Here is a 20,800-nt window from a genome sequence, read left to right on the forward strand (position 1 = left end):
ATAGGCAGAGGAATTTGCAACATTACTGTACTTAAACAGCAAGATAAAAGAGGAAGGGTATGATCCGTCAATGGAGCAGTGCTCTGACATTCTAACTATTTTTAGCCTACTCTAACAGCAGAGCTAGATATGGTTTCATTACTGAGTCACTCAAAATAGGATATACCATCTCAGAGCTCAATTTTAAAAATCAGTTTCTAACATTGTTTTATTTCTTCCTCTCTACCCTCATATTACAAAACAGTTGTTAAATCAGTTTTGTTATACCGAGATAAATGGGCTGGAGTATCACTGGAGTTACCACTAGAAGTGAGCAGTGTCCTACGAATTAAAAGAACATCTTGAATGTAAGAACAAATTCCTGTATGTCTTGATTTGTCAGTATTTCTTGATACTGACAAATACAGAAACATCACCATAAGGTAAACAGACTCAATTTTAATAAACCATTCTGTTTTTAATCTGACAACCATTAGCCTTCTTACAATCTATGAATGAGTATCAAAAATCTAATGCCTCATGGTTTCTTAGCTCTTTAATGGACTGGAATTTTTGAGTTCTAAGTAACAGGTCAAAGACAAAGTGCACGCACATGAATCTCCATTTTTTTGGTTGTCTTTTTTTTCTTGTAGTGCAGGTAGGTATTATGAATACATGGTGTGAGAGGAGAGAGAAAAAAAAATCTATGCCCATAGTAAAAATTTTAAAAGGATGATTTATAAATAAGACTGCAGTACGAAAAAGTCAGTATGGCAGAAAAGATAAGGCCAGTATTCCTATTCCCCAAGCTACACAGCATGAAATTCGTACTAGGGGTTTTGAAGAAGCAGTTCATTTAATACTGATATAACAGGAGCAAGGGGACAGGTATGTAATCAGCCAGTGAAGTTATCTACTGCTCGTTATTACTTACCCATCCTGACTCAAAGCAAGCAGTAACTACTGACTGGCTGCAGGGAGCTGAAAGGAAACATGGAGAGCGTTCCCCAGTTGTCCCTTTAAAGGACACAAAAGAGAACAGGCCACTTGATTTGGCAGTTGCCATCCTGCGCAAGGAAACAGAAAGCCTGGGCTTCAACCAGAATAATCACCCCTGGAGCTTAATTTCAAGAAATGCATCTAGCTACACAGAGCTCCCCCCTGCCACTCCCACCCCCCCAAACCACACAGCCCCAACAACCAGGAGTAAACCTGTGTGTTTACACAACACAACACAACACAACACAACACAACAGCGTTTCCGTTTAAAATAGTGTTAAGATTTTCAATCTCGAAGTACATTAAAGCACAGATAAAAAGGGAGCACATACATCTCAGGTTCTGTTAGCGTAACCAACAATTCCGAGTTTGCAGTGGGAGATCCCCTGCGTTAAGACAGCGCTGTAACTCGCAGGTACGCAGTCACACGCTAAGTCAGGCACACTGTAAACAAAGCTCCCTCTCCCAACACTGCAATGAGTCACTTCATCTCTATGTCAAACAGAATCAAGGCATCATTTATTTTAATAGAAGGGAAATGTTTCCTATTCCATGTGGCATGTAACAATGCTCATTTCTATTTAATGATACCACGCAAGCAATCCACGAAGTCAAGAGTGTACTTCTGCAAACTGCTTGGTAAGCACACCTGTGCTGCCCTACTGGAAGTAATCTGCGTGCGAGCTCATTCCATTCTACGTTCACAAAGAGCGATGGTAAAGAAGGGAGAGAGACACAGTAACTCAGTACAAGCCTCAGGAGCCATTATATTCTGGTACTTAGAGTTTATCATACATCCAGTACAAGCACTCCGAAATACAGACATTATTTCTCCCTTGCTCAAGATTTTTCCTCAACATTTGCTCTTAACGTTTTTTTTCTAGTGTGACTTCAAAACAAAAATAAAAGAGCATTTAATATCAGACTATTTCACGTCAATCACAACAGCAAGAGGTACAAATATTCTTGGAAATACAGTGTGCATCAAGATTGGGCTCTGAATGGCTTTACTACCACACACTGTGTATTGCATAAATCCACAGTAAACACAACACTGCATACACTTCATTTTACAAGCAAGTGCATCTGTGCATTTGTATATATGCTTCTCCATTCCTTGAAGCTCCTACACTCAAAACTTGAGGCACCTGTGTGCATGAAAAAGAAGCTTTAGAAAATACAGTACTTCAATTAAGAGTGAGTGAAGAGATGTGTTGGGGCTCTCAGAAAACGGTGCTCTGGCGGGACACAAGACAAGGCTTAAATGAATCACACTCAATGTCAATGCAAACCACATATGCTACGGAGTCTGCAGGGGGCTCTGAAATACATCTGAAGACAGCTGTTATCACTGGAGTTACCCTCTAAAAACACCTCTTTATTGCAACAGCTCCAAACTGTGACACAATTTAGTGCCACCTTGAAAGACAGACCCAGAGTTTGAGAAAGATACTTTCACTAGACAAGAGCAGGAATTCTGTCTCCCTCACATCACGCGATTTAGCTTGGTGGTTGGGGTTTGGGAATCTAAAGCACCTAAGACGTCCTATGATGGTCTGAGAAACTTCAAAAAAAAATACTACGGTGCTCTGTTCTAGGGCTTCAGTTTGCCCTCCTTCACTAGTTGCTCATTGAGCTGGCAAAGCTGCCTTAGAAAGCCGTCATTGGGGCCAATCTCTCGCTTCTGCCGGACAGTGCTCAATGCAGACTTGACATCCATATTCTGGCGAAGCATGAGGTAGGCGATGACCAGTGTAGGAGAACGGCTGTAACCCTCACGGCAATGCACAAACACTTGTCCTGCAGGGAAGACAGGTCATAATTTGGGTTATACTGGAATATATGTTTGAAAAGCAACATGAAATAGCTAGGATATAAAGCATAATAATATTAGTCCTTCAGCAGCTTGAGACACATAAATTCTGAATGCTACAGAAGACATGTAGAACTTGGAAGGAAGGTGCTATCGCTCTGTTAGTAGCTACACAGTCTGTCATCAAGCATAATGCAGAAAAAAAATGGTTGTATATCAAACGCATTTAAACGCATATATAAAACGCATTTGCTGCTATATTACGAAGAGTCAAATTGTGTCTATTTACTACACTTCTCCAATCTTTTGTGGCTTAGAATAAGCCTTGCCCCTAAAGATGACCAGTACCAAAGAGCACAAATAAATGATGCGAAGTTTAAAATACACTGAAGACAGAGAAATATGCTGTTTGTCATATATTGCATCTCTTCAAAGATATCCAGCCTTTTTGCTGCATTGCTGCCAATTCCTACGCTAACTCCATGTTGGATCATACCTGGCTACTTCTCTGGCTGTTTATGAAGCAGAAGCTCGTGGAGGACTGTGTCCTGTGGGTGGGACGCCACGCTGGAGCAGGGGAAGAGAGCGAGGAGGAAGAAGCGGCAAAGACAACCTGTGATGAACTGACCGCAACCCCCATTCCCCGTCCCCTTGTGCCTCTTGGGGGGAGGAGGTAGAGAAAATCAGGAGTGAAGTTGAACCCAGGAAGAAGGGAGGGATGGGGGGGAAGGCGTTTTAAGATTTGGGTTTATTTCTCAATATCCTACTCTGATTTTATTGGTAATAAATTAAATTAATTTCCCCAAGTCGAGCCTGTTTTGCCCATGATGGTAGTTGCTGAATGATCTCCCTGTCTTTATCTTGATCCAGGAGCCTTTTGTCGTATTTTTCTCCCCCTGTCCAGCTGAGGAGGAGGAGCGATAGAGCGGCTTGGTGGGCAGCTGGCGTCCAGCCACCACATGGGTAAATCCTGTAGGCAGCTATCCAACAACAATAAAGCAGGCCACTGCTCCCTTTGAGAGAGCTAACTCGATTTTATTGCTTCTCGGCTGCTTCCTCTTTGACCTGCTTTTCCAGACACAAAAATTTTCCCCTTCCCAAATGCAGTGGGAGATATGGCCCCAGGCTACTCTCCAGAGTAAATTTTTTTCTGAGACAAGAGAACAGATGAACCATAGACACACATTTTCATCATAACCACAACTTGCTTTGAACTACAGCAAGAGAAAGCCCGTTACCCCATTTGCCTTGAGCTGCAGAGGCTTCTCAGCTCAAGGCAAACCGCTAATTGGTAGCAAGTTAAAAAGCTAAAACAATTCATTCTCAGCATTTCTTGAGAGCCCGTAGCCATAAATTAGCAAGATTTAGAGATTCGTGATCATATATGTGGAAGAGAATTGACCTCCCCTCTGCAAATGACCAGAAGCAAAAGGGTTTCTAGCCTTCCTCTGTGAAATGCAATGTCTGAAGGGCTGCCTTCCAGACCTTTAGTATAGCAGACCTGCCTTGCAGAACTTCACGCAACTACAACGCTAAAATGAAACTAAAGGAAAATACTACTTCACCCCTCTTGGCTTCACTGTCCTTACCCTACACCTCAATGTCAAACAGAACTATTGAATTTCAGTAATGAGTTAATCTTAAAACTGGCTCCAGCATCACCCAGCTACAAAGTTCCTCTTTGTTTACCAGAGTAAGAAAACAGTGGCAGGCATGGCAGACAACTACTAAGACTGAAAGAATCAGCAAACAGAACCGCTACTGTAAATTCAGATTGACTCTGGAACTGTTTAGATCAAACTGAGTAGGGACAGTCATGGCATAGCTGGCGCTGTTAAACTCTTCTTTCCTACTGCAACCTGTTTCAGTGAGACTCAATGCTAACTGGAAGAGTCACATTTCAATTTTTAGAATTTTTCATACTCCATCAAATTGGAAGTAAAATTTCTTTCCATCTGTCACAAGCACATCACAGCTCTAGTACCCCTTCTGCCCATTTCAGAGAAAGAACTTCTAGAATTGTGGGAGTTCTCGTTCCTCATTTTTCACATTCAGTCATGAAGCAAGAAAGAAATTAAGCATGTGTAGAAATAACTGGTATGCTGAAATCGTCAGGCAACAACAAACACCATCTGGTCCACTGCACTGTGTCCTAGGATTTCTGCTCTGAGGAAACACGCTAGAGAAATGTGGCAATCAACAGCATTGCAAATATCATCTTCAGCCCTCCTGCAATCCTCGGGAACAAAGGGGTAATCATCACGTAAGATCATTTAACGACAATGCAATAAAAATGGGAGGGCCACAGTCTCTATCCTTGCTGTACACTTAGAAATAAAAACCATATAGCAGGTCGTGTGAGTACTCTTCAGCAATGCATTACTTGTATCACTTCTGCCTTTAATTTATAATTTCCAGTGTCCTAAAACAACTTTTAAATCCTGAACTTATTTTTCTGATTTTTTCATGTGATAGACCACTTCTAAGGAAAAATAACAACACATCTTGCCAGAAAGGCGCTATTATAAGACGCAGCAACTGTTTCACTTTCCAAAGTCACCCCTACAGTGACAGACTTCCATTTGCCATATACTGGAGACCTACATGTATAGACAGAAGATCAAGATGTCTTATTGTGTATTCTGGTGTCTTCGATCCAGAGCCTTGATCTGAATTCCTGACTTGGTGGTTCAGCTGATAATCTGAGCAAAGAGCCATTTTAAACAGTAAAATAAATTGCTAAGACACATATGCAGTGCACAGAAAACATGGTAGAAAGACATTTCAGTTTGCCTTACCATCCTTCTGGGAAAGTGCTTTCTCAATAAAATCAGCTGCCTCCTCAAAATAGCGACTGAGGTTAAATTCTTGTGTATCGTTAGCTTTAATGCCATGGTATCTGATGCCTGTGCCTTCATAGAACTCGGCATTAGTGTTCACATGCATGAATGACTTCCCCTCTGCTGCATTCAGAACATGGGTTATCCCCAGACGCTGCAGCCTCGTAATGTTCTTGGCTATGAACCTGCATGATAAAAAGTGTCGAGAAAACGATTAGAACTTGGTGAATCATGTCAGGATTTATGATGTCCCCAGAAGGTATTGATAACCAAACCCTTTGATTTTTCTGTTAATAGATGCTAAATATACTGTGCCCTGAAGCGAATTAGCTACAGGCTATAAATTCACAGAAATACTTAGAGCCACTACTTGTGCGTGAGAGAACGCTACTTTCTGGCTGGCAACCGAGCAGAGCACACATGAAACTTAATCTGTTACACCCTACTATGGCATAAAATTATAACTCCTTCTGAACATAAAATTCTGACCAAAGAAAGAAAATACTGGAGATAACAGAAAGCCCAGGACAGTCACTTCTAAGATTAATGGTTATCTACGTAAGATAGTTTTAAAACCAGTTATAAAAAGCCTCTACTGTCAGCTACCAGCGTTGCAGGGCCAGGTAAGCAGTACCTGCTACTCTAGCAGACAGTCCAGACAAACAGACGTTTTAGGGGGCAGTTTTAACCACTGTGAAATAGCACTGGCTCCTCCTCAGGCCGCAGGAAGATAGGCAGTAACGACGAATAAAAGTTCCTGCATCTTCAAAGGTCTCATCTGAAGACTCCTATGAGGTGCAGTCCTCTGTCCCTGCGCTAGTCAACATCACTGAAGTCACGGAAAGATCTGGCAAGGCTACCCAAGGGCCAGCAACATAGCCTTATAATTCAGTCTTTGCCACTACGTGTTTTCATCACAAGTTTTGTAATTGTTAGTGTCTTAGTTGAAATCAATATGGAAAATGGAAAAGAATCCAGATGACTGATGTTTACGATGCTTAAGTGCTTAAGAAAGCATTCAGTACTTTTAGGTCAGCTAAGCCCTTTCCAGCTCCTCAGCTCTATCAAATAATTGCAGCAAAACCACCTGTGTCCATCTTTAAGCAGGTAAAAGAGCACCCTCCCCTATTAGTGAACAATTGAGCAGGATGATACATAATAATTGTGCCTTTCAGGCTTGATGATGACAATTAATTAGATCCAGGAATAATGCCGTAAGCTCTGGTAAAAGTTCCAGGCTGTACAACGGCAAACAATCCATCTGCTTAGGAACACAACTGATCATGCACAAATCTCTACTTGTGCACTGGAACGCGATCTATAGTAAGAGGAGATGAAATAATATGAGGAGACCATTGACTCCTTTTTGTCGTAAAACCACTACTTTTCATTCTGAGTCTGATTGTTGCCGTATGGCAGTCCCAATACTTGCCTCACTTTCCTGGGAAGAAAAAAAAATGTATGTTTTATCACACCATGTGGTCCCCTAGTAAAATCTGAGCCCACTGGGCAACATCAGCAGAATGTGACAGAGGGCTTTGTAAGATAACTTGTAAGATAACTCAGCTCCTGCACACTTTGTGAAAAGAGGTAGCCTAAACGGACATAAATCCCTTTATTGTTTTTAAAGGCAGCTTTTACTATGTGTCTAACTGGATGTGGAAACAAAACTCTGTCCGAAAATCTCCCTACAGCTCAAGTCATAAATTGCAAATACGAGGAGTCTTAATATTAAGCTGAGCTCCAGATAAGCATTTGTGCAGTATCTTTTTGGATAACTTTCTAAGACATGGCAATGCACCTAAGGGTTTTGGCTGGACACTTAGCTATTCTAAAAAAGTTAAAATAAATACCCAAATTAGTTGGTTTCTATCTACATGAATCTCTGAGTGCATTCACTCACGATTTTCACTAATTCAAGGCTATATGAACATCTAGAGCGTTCCTTTTCTCCTAATGACTGTTCACCCCTTAAATTGTAGTGTAAGCAGATGAATCCTTATGCATGAGTGAAGCTTCCACATTTTCTGCTGTCTGTGCCAAACAACTACGGCAATGAGCCAAATATTTGTAAAGACTTCATTACCCAAAAAAAATGTTGACAGACTTTCCATCTGGCAGGACATCATCTGTGCCAGGGGACAAGTACCAGTGCCTGGGGAATTCTGCTTGCAACACAAAAGTAAATCCTACAGTATAAGGCCAAAACAAAAAGTGTTAATTCAGCTGTGAGTTCCTATGCTTCATGGGGTGAGTATATGGTTTAAGCAATGTATAGAGATCAGTATATATCTGATAGTGGTCAGGATCAACAGGAACTCGTGTCCTGGAATCGTGGTTGAAGCTGGCAACACAGACTGGCTCCCCTGGAGGCAAACTCATTCCCAGTGAATGATTTTTGCAGATTTTACAGATGATTTTCTTACCCAGCTAGAGGTGAAAAAGAGAGTATTTGTATGCCATTTTTTTCTCCCTTTCCAAACAGTCCTTGGATCTCTCCCATCCTTAGCATTTCATTCCTGCTGCATCATGATCAGTGTTGAAATGCTAGCTCCTCCAAATAGCAGAGAGACACTAACATCAGCTGCTTCTCTTTCTCTAAGAAAAATCACAGAATCTTGTCTTGTTCTCAATATGGAAGACTGAGAGTTCCTCGTCCTGTGAGTAACACTAGTAAGAAGTGTTTCTTTTGAACGGAGATGAACAATTCTACCAGCCACAAAACACAGGTCTTAGAGAACCATGCATCAGCAATTAAGGGTACACGAGGCTATAAAGTATTGCCATATGGGATTATAAGCAAATAAACCAAGTCCCTAACGGCAAAGAAATGCCAGCACATTAACACATTTTAATTTCCACTGTTATGTTCATGCAAAATTATTTCCTCACTGCTTCTTCCCTTACAGTCACTAGATGTAATATTAATTTGGGGAGAACGCCTTTCATACTCCTTACAGCACACCTGCACTTGTAGCACATTAGGAACAAAGAATTGCTTCCTGGGTTACCCACACACATTAAAGCAGACACAAAAGTCAGATTGGGCATTTGTAACCAGAACGTTTTTACCAAATACAGTTCTGGAGACATGGCTTGGATTGTTACAGGCTTCCAATAGTCTGTGAACAAACCCAGATTCCCTTAGCCCGTACTTCAGAAAGCTACGCCTGCCTGCTTTCTGGCAGAACACTGGTTTTGAGAAGACACGGTTGCTCTGAATAAAAACCCTACCCCCAGTGTGCTGACTGCTCCCCCCACCTTGGTGTCATCTGCGACCCTGACAAAGATGCAGTCTGTCCAGCTGCCCTGGTCACCGATGAAGATGTTACACTGAAACACATCTTGACTTGTACAAAAACAGCCAATGATTTGTACTTCCAGCGTATCCTGAATTCGTATCTTGTTATTGCTTGAAAAATATAGAATTGTGCTTGCCTGTCACCTACATAACAATTCTCGGTTTTGTGATATTACATTTATACTCGTCTTCACCAATCTTGTCTAATCTTCTTGAGAGGTTAGAACTGTATAGTGTAATATGCAAAAACATTCTTTTCAAAATATTTTATTTTATCATTTTACCTCTGTGTTTTCATTAATTTTGACTTTCATGTATTGCATGGAAGATCTAATACTTTAGCTCTGCCTGTAACTTCAAGTCATTTGACAGATGACTTTTTATTCTACACTATGACCCAATTTAATCTCATCCACCCGAATGTCTTTGCGTTGTCATTTTTATCTGAAGCTGAGTTACTCGTAAGGAGAGAGAGCAGCACCCCTACACAAAATATTCAGAAAGCTTTCCAACAGAAGTTTCTGAATCTTACTCAGACATTTTAATTTTTTCCTGTGAGTTCCTGTTCAAATTCTATTACTTTTATGCCATGTATTGGGATTCCAGTCCCCCCATGATAAAACTCTACAGATGTGGCTACTCTGTGAATTCCTATTGTTATAAAATCTCTGCCGCTTGTAGTCATAAATGCGGCCCTATATTGCAGAAAGGTTTGATCCATCCAAGGCAAAGCAGAGATTTGAATGCGAGATCGAATGGCTGCATTACTTTGTTCTCCTGCTCTATCGCCTTCCCGGACTTCCCTGTAGTGAAAGTGCTTCCAACAACTCCTCGGAGATTCACTACGGAGCTTTGTGCAACACAGGCCAAAACCGAGGTATGAGGGGAGCGCCCATCAGACGCACGCTGCACCGAGTGCTTCAAACATGAGATGTATTCCAAGCTCTGCGCAGATGCTAGAGCAGAACAGGACAGGCTAATGAACCGCAAAACCAGGCCCCAAAGCAAGCTATGGCTTATTTCTTGCACACAGTAGTAAAAGCTTTATTGATGCTTTGCACACAGTTGGACCCACATATTCACAAAGCCTGAGAGGCTGGTTCACTTCCCCAGCAGTCTGTAGGAGAAGGAGTCAAGACAGAAAAACAGATCTCTCTTCAGCCTTATCTTTACACAAGGAGAGTACAAAAGAGGGACATGTCGCTGGAAATGGTGTGAGAACAGATCTGCACAGTTTCAAATTCTTTCAGAATGACAACTAATATAGCGAATGCTGCTTACAAGGCAGCACACCACAACCCCACTTGTTACAAAAATTCCTCTCAAGAATTAGTATTATTTCCAGTTTGAGAATATCAAAGTTCGCCCTGCAGTGACTGAATCTTAACAGACATTCATCCATTCAACTAGACCTCAGCATTATCGTCACCCTCTGTGGATGCTTCAGAGACATTATTGCCTACTAAGTCGTCTTGACGAATTAAGTAGGCTGTCTGTTCCCACTGCGAAATAGATTTTTCAGCCCACAAAGTTATTTCTTACCTCTAGCTGTCCCCCACAATTTTTCAGAATCCTTCTAAAACTACTGACAGTATAATTGCATGCTGTCTGTTAGTCCAACTAACAGTTAAACTGTTCCTATGCTACAAACTGCACTGGTGCTCCAGATATTTTCGGTTGTCAGTTATTACATAAAAAGCCCTCCTCGGTGGTAAAGCTTTCCACTAGACAGACATTTTCCATCCTGCAACTTACACATGCAGTCTCTGCTTCTAGAGAACCTTGCATCCGAATGTATTAAAGTTCATACTGTGTAATGAAAATCAGTTACTGAACAACGAACACTACTCTGTAGTAGTCAGCTATCTTCAAAATGATTTTTTAATTCTTTACAGCACAAATCACCCTGCAGGCTATGTCTTCATTTCCTCCAGGTAACTGCTACAAATATGAAGGAGAAGGTAGCTGTCAGACGTCAGACTGGCCATTGAGATAATAATTTCCGTCCTATCTCTAGATGCGCATGTCCTGCATCAACTGGCAGTGATAAACATAATTTGGTCTGGCTTAGGAGAAAGTTAATGAAAACCTATGGGTTTGCCTTATGTTTCTTTAGGAGTTACAAGCTTCAAATAAGAACAGGGATGCAGTATACTACACACGTATCAAAAAGTCCCCAATTTCACAGAGATAAAGTGTACAAAGATGGACAAAAAGGGGAAAGCGAATCAACAGGATGCGATAGGATTGGAACAGATAACTGAAATCATAATCTTGCTGCCAAGAATAAACATCCTACAGCTGAGAAAAGAAGTGTCGTTGGTGAGCCCTGCACACTTTTCCCCATTTAAGGGCTTTCACCATAGCCATACCTGGATCGCTCTGGCTCCCATCATATGCATGAATACTTAATTAGGATGAGTTTGTCAGGGCTCAGAGTGCAGAAACATTCATTTGACCAATCACAGACAGGGGTGGCGACTCCTATCGAAGTTTTGCTTCCTTTAGGTCATTTTGCACACAGTTAAACCAAGATCTAATATCCATATTGCTACTTTGCTCGTTCTTCACGTTCCAGCTTACTCCACTCATCTGACATAGGGTTATTACCCTGGTGGTGCGATCGGGCTCCCGCAGATGCTGCTGTACAAATACCTCAGGGCATCTCACCTCTCCTCCCCCTTCTGCGTGGAGGACCACAACGTGTTAGCAAGAGTAGGAAACACCAGGAGAAACAAAAGCCCGGCGCTGACACAACTCAGCAGGTGCGGTTCGTTCTTAAGCAACTTAATTAGTTTTGATCTTGCTCCAGCTCTATTTTAGCTGAGATGTGGGACTGAACGGGGTACTGAGCCTTCTCCCAGATGCCGCTTACGAGCTGTGCCTCGCCATCTGCCGAGTCGGGCGCCAGCAGGAGCCTGCTCGGGCCTCGCAGCCACAGGCCTCCCGGCTGGCGGCTGCCCTACCCTCCAGACCCCCGGCGGCACCGCCCAGGCCCCGGAGCGCCTCCCGGCCCCCCGATCCAGCGGATTCCGCCCTGCAGCCCGGCTTCCCCCGGCTCGGACCCCGCTTCGGGCGGCTCCTCGGCGAAGGCCCGGCGCCTCGCAGCCCCGCCCGGCCCCGCGGCCCGCCCGCCCCGACCCCCGCGCCCCGGGGAGCAGCGCTCACCGGGCCGCCCGCCGCGGGCCCCCGCCCCGGCCGCCGCGGCCTCGCCTCTCGCAGCCGCCCGCCTCGGCCCCGCTCGGCCGCACTCACGCGTTCCCCACGTGGATGCGCGGCACCACCTCGTTGCTGTGCGCGCTGGGGAGGCTGTAGCAGCCGCTGCCGTTAGCCAGGAGGTCGTTCAGCTCCTCCACCGAGATCCGGTAGTCGGACATGGCCGGGCCCCCGCCGCTCCCCGCGGCAGCCTGGGCCCCTCGGCGCAGCAGCTCGGGCCCGGCCCGCTCCCGCCCCGCCCCGCCCGGCGCCGGCCGCCGCCTGATAGGCGGAGCCGCGTCAGCTGGGCCCGCCGCCGGCGCCCGGCGCGGTCAGCTGCGGCGGAGCGCGGGGAGCGCGCGGTGCGGCCGGGCCGGGCCCGAGGAGCCCCGCGCCGCCGCCGGGCACCGCGAGCGCCCCGCGAGCCGCCCCGCGCCGCCCTGAGCCGCCCCGCGCCGCCCGGCCTCGGCCGGTTGCGGGCCCGCAGGACGCGGGCGATGGACGCTGCAGGCCTCACCCTGAAGCTGCTTCTGGTCGGAGACAGCGCCGTGGGCAAGTCCAGGTGCTGCCCGGTGCGGGCCCTGCGGGCGCGGCGCTCTCCGCACCCGGCTGAGCTCTCGGTCTCTTTCCCCGCAGCCTCCTGCTGAGGTTCACCGACGGCGCCTTTGAGCCCAGCCTGAAGCCCACCATCGGTGAGTCCGGAGCTGTCGCTCCCCCGCCCTGGGCCCGGCGGGGCGGCTCGCCCTGACAGGCCTCCCCTTCTCGCCCCTAGGCGTCGACTTTAAGGTGAAGAAGATGCTGGTGGACGGCCACGCCGTGCAGCTTGCGATATGGGTAGGTTTTGCTCTCGGCAGATGCGAGAGCTTCAGGCGCTTCCTTCGGTGGCTTTTCCTCTTCCTCCCCCCGCCTTGCTGAAGGCTTCTGCGTGCTGAGGCTGCGGGTGATGCAAGCGCCCGTTAAAAACACTGGTAAATGCTTCGTTGCCCCGGGTTCGGGGCTTCCTTCGGCTCTCGTGGGGGCGCGGGCGGCTCTTCCTTGCACTTGCACGCCTGGGTTTCTCGGCCCCCGGTGAAGCGTGAGGCCCGCGAAGGCGCGGCCGTGCGAGCAGGGCCGGCGCTTCGTGCCTGGAGGAGCCGGGAGCGCTCCCAGGACGGGCAGCGATTCAGTCGAGCAAACCGCAGAAGAGCGGTGTTCTGGGCGATGAGCTGCAGGATTTCCTGTAGACTACACCAGAAACAGTCCAGATGCTTTATTTTGGTTAAAATAATGAAGAAAAAAAAAAAAAAAACATGTACTTGGTCCTGAACTATTTAAAGGTTGGTTCAGATTTACTGGGAGGCTTCAGCATTTGTCCTGAACTCCTGATGCTCTATTTCCAGCACCTGCAAAATCAGATTGCAGCTGTGTGATCAGGAGTATTTATAATATTAAAGCACCGCTTTTATTCTCCTGAATGGAATGAAAGAGCCCTAGAAGGAAGAGATTTTATGAGTATGGTCATAGGTATTTGAACACTCCATTATGAATTAAGTAATCAGGACTTTTGGAAAAAGCACAAATGTGCCTTGGGCTCATATTAACAGAAGTAATATAAATGCCAAAACTTGAATTATTTTCTTGTTTTCATGCACGCTCTGTGTACGGAATGCAGAGCCAGAGTGATAACGTCACGCTCGCTGCGGCCAGCGCACGTACGCAGTGCCGTGTTCTGAACGTGCCGTGCACAAAGCAGCAGCTTTGCTGAGCGACCGCGGCAGCCGTGCCCTAGTCATCGCACAGGGCTGTGTCTCCTTGCTGTGAAATGAAAAGCAAGGCCAGAACTTGCACAAGTTGCTTAGCTGGAAAAGGCACTTTTGCAGCAGTCTGTAACAGCATCAGGAGAAACTGCTAATTAGGGGGGAAAAAAACAGTGCAGTCGTACAATGTTAAATAAAAACTTCAATGCATGTACAGTGCATCAAGGTCAAAAAGAGGCTCCTGCTTTAGTGTCCATGTGTGCATGGATGCCGAAGAGTACAGTCTCCTTAGGAACGATGACCTGAATTAAGTAAATATATTGCCAATTTTAGTTTCTTCTTTTTTTTTTCTTTTTAACAAAGAATAACTAAATTACAACATAGCTGTTAGTCTGTCTATTGTAATTGGTACGTAACTTCAAATAAATTTTTTTGGTAAACATCATATTTGTGTAATTCTTTTGCCTCCTTATTGCTTGTTCTGAGGGTTTTTGAATTTCATGTTGCACTTTGGAGCTATTTCAAAGATTCATGAGAATATGTGTGACATACTGCAGTAATAATGGAATGAAACTACTGATTTTAAATTTCTTATGTGCTTGGAATCTTAGCAAACTTGAAGTAGTTCTAACTGAATTCTCTTTTCCTGCTGTGGAGGAGCAAAGGGAGATTTTTGGCACCACTATGGCTCCTTTCCTGCAGTGTCTCTCACTGGAAAACCAGTTATTCCTCACCTCGTTCAGTTCAGCTGATTGTTGACCAATTAAGCCTAGCTGCTTGGCTTGCAGCAACAGCCTTTTAGGTATTTCTCTTCAGTCCCATTGACTTTCTTGGCATCTCACTCATCTTACAGGTGTCTGTGCTTATCGCTTTCACCTGCCATCAGGTCCTCTCCATGCTTTTCTACCCCCCTTATCCATTTTCTGTTGCTGCTGCTTGTCTTCTGACTGCTTCCCTCCCTCTGTTGTCTTATGGTTTCACGTATCCTTACTGGCCAGGAAGAATTTAACTTTGTTTATCTTGTGTAGTTTAAAATAACTTTTTTGTTTTAAGTATATTTGATTTTGTGTTTGTGTGTGGCTTTGTTTTGTTTTTGGTTTTTTTTTTTTTTCTTTCCTCTGTAGGACACAGCAGGACAGGAGCGCTTTAGAACACTGACTCCCAGTTATTACCGAGGAGCTCAAGGGGTTGTTTTAGGTAGGAGGTATATGGAAGAAAAACATGATTACAAAAAGTGTGGTCTTTATTACTGTCTAAGTACGCACATCTTTACAAAAGGAGGCTGAGAGAATCAGAGGAACAATTACGTTTTTTACAACATTACTGCATCATTAGCTCAAACACCGAGTATGCAAAACCACTGGTGGGAAATAATGCTGCTTCAAAATATTTTAAATTAAAAATACAGATATGTCACACTGCAAGCTGTTCACTGCATGAACTATTAGCTTTGTAGTAGTCACTTGGTGAGTTTCTGGTAATAAGGCAAACTGGGTTTTGTGTTGGTTTTTTCCCCCCATGATGTTTTTACTTTTTTTCCAGAGACTACTGATGTGATTACTCTAAGACACGAGGTCTGTAGCACAAGTAGTGGCTGGCTAGTCCCTTTCTGCGTGACACTACCAATTAGAAGAGATTCTTATTCTCAGGGACTGTGAAGGCTGAACACCTTGCTGTACAAAATACTCTTTCTGACTATGATGCAGCTTTTTAAACCTTAGTGATTAAGTGAATGCAGTTATGAAGTTACCAGTGACCAAAGTCACTTTTTACTCAGAATCTGTGTTGTTAGCAGCAGCGCCTGCATGTAGTTATACATTAAATGAGGTGACAAAATACCTATTTTAAAATATTCTTGTGTGGCCCAATTCAGAATTAGTAACAGGTGTAAGATTTCAACTAGTAAGTCTGATTTCCAGTCACAGATCTATTGCGGAGATGCTGGTGTTCAGTAATCCCTAGTGACCGGGTGAGCACGGCCGATGTGTTCCAGCTCTGGGAAGAGGATATGGTTGATCCATCTTTCTGTAATTCCCTAATACTGCTTTTTTTGGGGCAGTAGTTAGCTAGTAGGGGCTAAGTGCTGCCATAATGAAGTAAACATTGTTCAAGACTCTACAGTGGTTAAGCTGCTTTTCTTCTGTTACCAGTGTATGATGTTACAAGAAAAGACACTTTCGCAGGACTAGAGAGCTGGCTGAATGAGCTGGAAACATATACCACTAAAAGCAACACTGTGAAGATGTTAGTTGGCAATAAAACCGATAAGGTCAGTTCAGAAATGTGTCCTCTTAACACTCTTCCACAGATTACTTGGTCGTGATAGAGTATAAATGTGAGATAAGTGCTGAAACTAACCCATCTGTTGTGGGAGGAGGTGGTATGCTCTGTAACTGAGGAACCTGGGTTGGGCAGGCTCTGCTTACGGCCTCATTTTTGAAGCAGATCTTGTTAAAGATTTTAATGGAAGCTCTCCTGGAGACATGCAATTGATGAGAGAGATTCTCTTAAGATAGTGAGAGGTTCTGCCTAAAAACTGCTGTATACCGTTGAAGTTAACTGCAGTGCAACAGCACAACTGCTGCTTTCTTTTTGACCAGACTCTGTTTTGGACAGCTGGTGGGGAAGAATTCAGCTCTTCAGATGGCTATAGGGTCTGCGTCTGTTGGGCGGGAGGTGCGCTGGCTGCTGTGCGCTTCTGGGGTGTTCTGACAGATGCCTGGTGCAGAGCGAGAGGTTTCACTCTTCCTTTACTAAAGAGGTTTCCAGTGGGGCGATCCTGAACTAGGTTCTCTTCTGTCCCCTTCCAAATCTGTCAGTTTTCAGATCCTTTGATATACCTTTTCAGCTGTTTGACTACTGAAACCTCCTTTCTGGCATATATCTTGCTCCTAGTTGATTCAGAAGGTAACACCACATTCATTTCCTACTGATTTGATGTTGCTGCTGTTCACCTTGACCCCCTAAGAGCCTGCCTAGCAGTAAGCTGTCTGTAGAGTGAGAAAATCCAGTTGCTGATTACTACATTTTATAGACTTTTTTCTTTTCAGCAAAACTTCTTCTGTGGTGGTACTTTTCAAGGGACTTCCTAAAAGTGGCAAGTGTAGCTTGTTTTAGTCATGTTCTTCATTCATCTCTGCAGCCTGATCGTGAAGTAGAGAGAAAAGAAGGACTCCAGTTTGCTAGGAAACACTCCCTGCTTTTTATAGGTATGTAACTCTGTGCCAAGAACTTGTATATTCATGTTTATTGTCGTACTGCTAAGCGTGAATGAAGCGTACAATTGTATTCCAGGTTGATAGGTTGATTTTTTTTTTAATACCTAATTAATATGGGTTCCTTTTGCTGCATTAGTTCATACGCATGGATGTAGGTTTTACCTTTTTTCAGAGATGCTCTGCATTGACTACAATTGGAAGTACTTTTCTCTGAAAGAGATGCTGTGTAGGCATGAATTTTATATTCTCTTGAAACTAGCAGGATTTTTTAATTCGGAACCCAGAAGACTGGAATTTTTCTCCTGACTCATGTCAGCAAGGACCTTGGGTAATCTCTTTTTTGTTTCCAATTTTCTGTTGCAGCTACATAAAAGACAGTATTCTTAGACCAACAATAAAACGTACAATGTGAAGATATAAAGATGGGGAACAAATTGTGTGTGTGTTTTGTTTTTTTTGTTTTTTTTTGTTTTTTTTTTTCTTTTTTTAAAAAGTACCTTTTATGTGAAGCTTCCTGAAAAGATTTCCAGAAGGAACTGGAACAAACGCATAGGGGAAAACATGTAATTCCCTCTGCGTTCTTTGTTTCCTGGCTTAGTTATGGAATAATTATCTCGTAGATTTACTATCACAACCTGAGAACAATTTCTCTTTCTCCATTATGGAGAGAATGGGGAGCTGTGGAATTTTTTTAGGTGGAAAAATGAAATGCTTCAGACTGGGATGCATTTCTGTTAGTCATATTCAACTTAAGTGTGCCTTTAAGGGAGAATGGAGAGGAGGTTCACTTATTTAAAAAATTGTATCTTCACTCTGGTCCCAAAAAAACTTCTAACAAAGTGGAATACCCCCTGCAAATAAGATAAAATAGTTTCTTTTTTTTCCCCTCTGCCAGAGACCAGTGCCAAGACACAGGATGGAGTGCAACATGCCTTTGAGGAACTAGTCATAAAGATCCTGCAGACACCAGGTTTTTGGGATAAAAGCACAGAGAAGCAGGGAGTCCAGCTAATGGAATCTTCAGCACGGAAGGATAAAAGCTTATGTGGTGCATACTGTGTACTTTCTTAAATCTACAGGTGACTGTTCTGTCTGAATGGAGTGAGTGGACTTGTTTTTATTTTTTTTTTTTTTTTTTAAATAAAGGGCAGGGGGGATTCCAAGCGCTAGTCTGCGCCTTGTTTGACCTGTTACCAGTTGCGTACATCCAAAACCCAAACTGATTAGCAAAATACATTTTTGTTGATTAACAAAATACAATTTCTCCTTCCCTTATGCACAGCTGGTATCTCCAGATATTTTTCTGGTAACTGACAGATTTTTCACTATTAAATCGTAGTGCTGCTTAGAGTATTGTGCTTTTGCTGTATGCCATTCAACATTTTCTGAAATTCCTGCCTTAGCATAAAATAGGGCAGCACTCCATTTTGGAATATTATTGAAAAACTTCTCTTCCCCACACTGGCATGGGAGTCTTTTAGGCACCCAAGTTCCCTTAAATGTAGCTAACAGTCAGGAGTAACCCTGAGCAGGGACAGGGTTTCCCTACTTCAGATGGTTTTAAGCAGTCAAGATTGCTACATGTCCCCAGATAATAAGCTGAGTTGTTACTACTGAATTTTAGGATAATAAGCAGAGTTAGTACTGAATTTTAGGATTGTAGTGAAGAGGCATATCTATTAACAAAAATTCATAGGTTATTCATGTTGTTTATAGTAATAACAATTTTTGAGGGAAGTGAACTAAATGAATCAGTTTTTCATTCAGTTTTGAATATAGTCAGGTCTGAAAGTAGTAATGTAAATATATACACTTATTCTTACTATTCTTACTGCTTATGTGCAGTGAAAAAACTATCATCTGATTGTCTAATTTGGCCTTTCAAACCTCAGCTATCAAGGAAGACAAAGTATATTACAAATTTGACTGGTGGTATCGCTGGAAGTTATCACAGCTGCTCTTGCTGTGACATCAGAAGCTAGTCCATGGCATGGTGAAAGCCCCGTGAACATGAACAAGTGGCTCTGGCCAAGATGGGCACTGTGCAGTATTTAGCCTATTCTGTCATAGTTGCAAACTGTGAGCAAAGAGCTGCGATAAAAGAAAAATCTAGGTAACACCAAGATAGTATTTTTTTTTTTTTTTTAACTGAAAAACTGCTAATAAGCATCTTAAACTATTTAAACTATAAATTGAACAAAAGAAAGAGAAAAGGGAGCTGCCATCAGCATGAAGCATTTGTAGAGATCCTGTTGGGAAATTCCAGTCCTCCTTATCACTAGATGTTTTAAAACTGTAGCTAGTTAATATCTCAGTAAGTGGACTTGTTGAATTACTGTATTTTTCAAATGAATTTGACTTGTGATGAAGCTTGAGCTAAAATAGATGAAGGAAGATTTTTTTGATCCAGGTTCATGTGTTCGTGAACAGAAAAAGCCTTAAACAATATTGCAATTCATTTACTGTGAGTTGAGGCACAATATGACTAGTTTGGCACGTAAATAGGAAAATATTACTGAACAATGGTTAGGTAGCTCTGAAATGAGAGTACTCCCCTTCCTGTCTCTGCGAGTCTGAAACATTATTCCTATTTCTACTGCTTCTACAAAGCAATGCTGCCTTAAGCAAGATCTCATGTCGATAATAAGCCTCCACATGCACCGACCCAGCGTTTCAACCTGGGCAAGATTTAGGTAATGGTACCCCTAAGTCTGAATTGCAGTGCATTATCGTTGCCTCCCCTTAGCTATTCACAACAGCTGTTCTGGTCCTACCTTCCGCATACAGTTACGCTTTTAGATCTTCACAAGTGAGATTACTTTACCTATTCAGTGGTGCCTGCAGTCGGGAATGCTGTAAAGGAGTAATTAAAGTTATGTAGGCATAAGTCTGACTTAAGACAGAACTGTGCAGGAAAAGGATATGACTAATGAGTTGCGATAAAGGCACAGCCCATAACACGCTGTTACGGAAATGCTGACCAAAGCTAATGTCTGGCTACAGGATTCACTGGGAGGTTGTGGGGGAGGGATGTGTGCGTATGGGGGTAGGCAACACGAGTTTGTTTGACCATGGGCATTTGCAACTAATATATATATACACACACACACACACATATGTGCCTTACAAATATAATTTCCTTGGCCAGAGAATGTGTTTTCAAATGTGTTCATTTTTGTTCACAGCTTAGAGGCAAGCAGAACAGGAAAATAATGAATATCACTGTGTAAAATGAAGGTATTTTGAAGCGGCTTGTTGATTGTAAGCCTACCTATGATCAAAAGAATTCTGAGGCTGCTTGGCAGGGATGTACTTTAATTTTTGTTTTGTACAAATATTATTTTATTACAACTTCAAACTAAATAAATTGTGTTGGGATGCTTTTAAAATTACAGCTATTTAGTTAACTGCATATTGAACTAGAAAAAAACTATACCTTAAACAATCTGAAAGTAGTAAGAAAGTGTTAGGTAATTAGAAAAGGGAGCAAGGGAAGCAGTTTCTAGAACAAAATTAAGTTAGAAATTTGGGCTGAAGGGCTACCTATATGAAAAAAAAAAAAGCACATGTGGTCTTAGTGCTAATGGCTGCTTTGCTGAAGTTGCATTTTGTTGCTATTTTATTCTGATGTTATCAATAAATATTGCCAGTATTTTAGTATAAAGAAAATGTGCCAGTATATTATGTTCAAGACTTAATCCTTCTATTGTATACTCACT

General features: G+C 43.1%; 2 protein-coding genes across 2 annotated transcripts; one reads left to right on the forward strand and one right to left on the reverse strand.

Annotated features, from left to right (window-relative positions):
- Positions 1-1,720: 1,720 nt before the first annotated feature.
- On the reverse strand, positions 1,721-12,356 carry DUSP3 (dual specificity phosphatase 3). The gene is made up of 3 exons (XM_082331921.1): positions 12,188-12,356; positions 5,590-5,816; positions 1,721-2,778 (listed from the first exon to the last, which is right to left on the reverse strand). Exons 1-3 carry the CDS (start codon positions 12,307-12,309, stop codon positions 2,573-2,575), a joined length of 555 nt encoding a protein of 184 aa, XP_082188047.1. The 5' UTR covers positions 12,310-12,356; the 3' UTR covers positions 1,721-2,572.
- Positions 12,357-12,502: 146 nt separating this feature from the next.
- LOC309599972 (ras-related protein Rab-18-B-like) lies at positions 12,503-20,750 on the forward strand. Its single transcript, XM_082331920.1, has 7 exons — positions 12,503-12,689; positions 12,764-12,819; positions 12,900-12,961; positions 14,988-15,060; positions 16,014-16,132; positions 17,006-17,072; positions 17,977-20,750. Exons 1-7 carry the CDS (start codon positions 12,625-12,627, stop codon positions 18,150-18,152), a joined length of 618 nt encoding a protein of 205 aa, XP_082188046.1. The 5' UTR covers positions 12,503-12,624; the 3' UTR covers positions 18,153-20,750.
- The last annotated feature ends 50 nt before the right edge of the window (positions 20,751-20,800 follow it).

The sequence above is a fragment of the Platalea leucorodia genome, assembly GCF_965183815.1.
Source record: "Platalea leucorodia genome assembly, chromosome: 22".
Lineage (NCBI taxonomy): Eukaryota > Metazoa > Chordata > Aves > Pelecaniformes > Threskiornithidae > Platalea > Platalea leucorodia.

Excerpts from the sequence above, each read along its gene's own strand:
- DUSP3 (XM_082331921.1), bottom strand. The coding sequence starts at position 12,309 with ATGTCCGACTACCGGATCTCGGTGGAGGAGCTGAACGACCTCCTGGCT. Across the intron at positions 5,817-12,187 it reads CGCATCCACGTGGGGAACGC|GTTCATAGCCAAGAACATTA; the intron begins GTGAGTGCGGCC and ends TTTATCATGCAG. Across the intron at positions 2,779-5,589 it reads AGCACTTTCCCAGAAGGATG|GACAAGTGTTTGTGCATTGC; the intron begins GTAAGGCAAACT and ends TCTTCCCTGCAG.
- LOC309599972 (XM_082331920.1), top strand. The coding sequence starts at position 12,625 with ATGGACGCTGCAGGCCTCACCCTGAAGCTGCTTCTGGTCGGAGACAGC. Across the intron at positions 16,133-17,005 it reads TTGGCAATAAAACCGATAAG|CCTGATCGTGAAGTAGAGAG; the intron begins GTCAGTTCAGAA and ends TCATCTCTGCAG. Across the intron at positions 17,073-17,976 it reads ACACTCCCTGCTTTTTATAG|AGACCAGTGCCAAGACACAG; the intron begins GTATGTAACTCT and ends CCCCTCTGCCAG.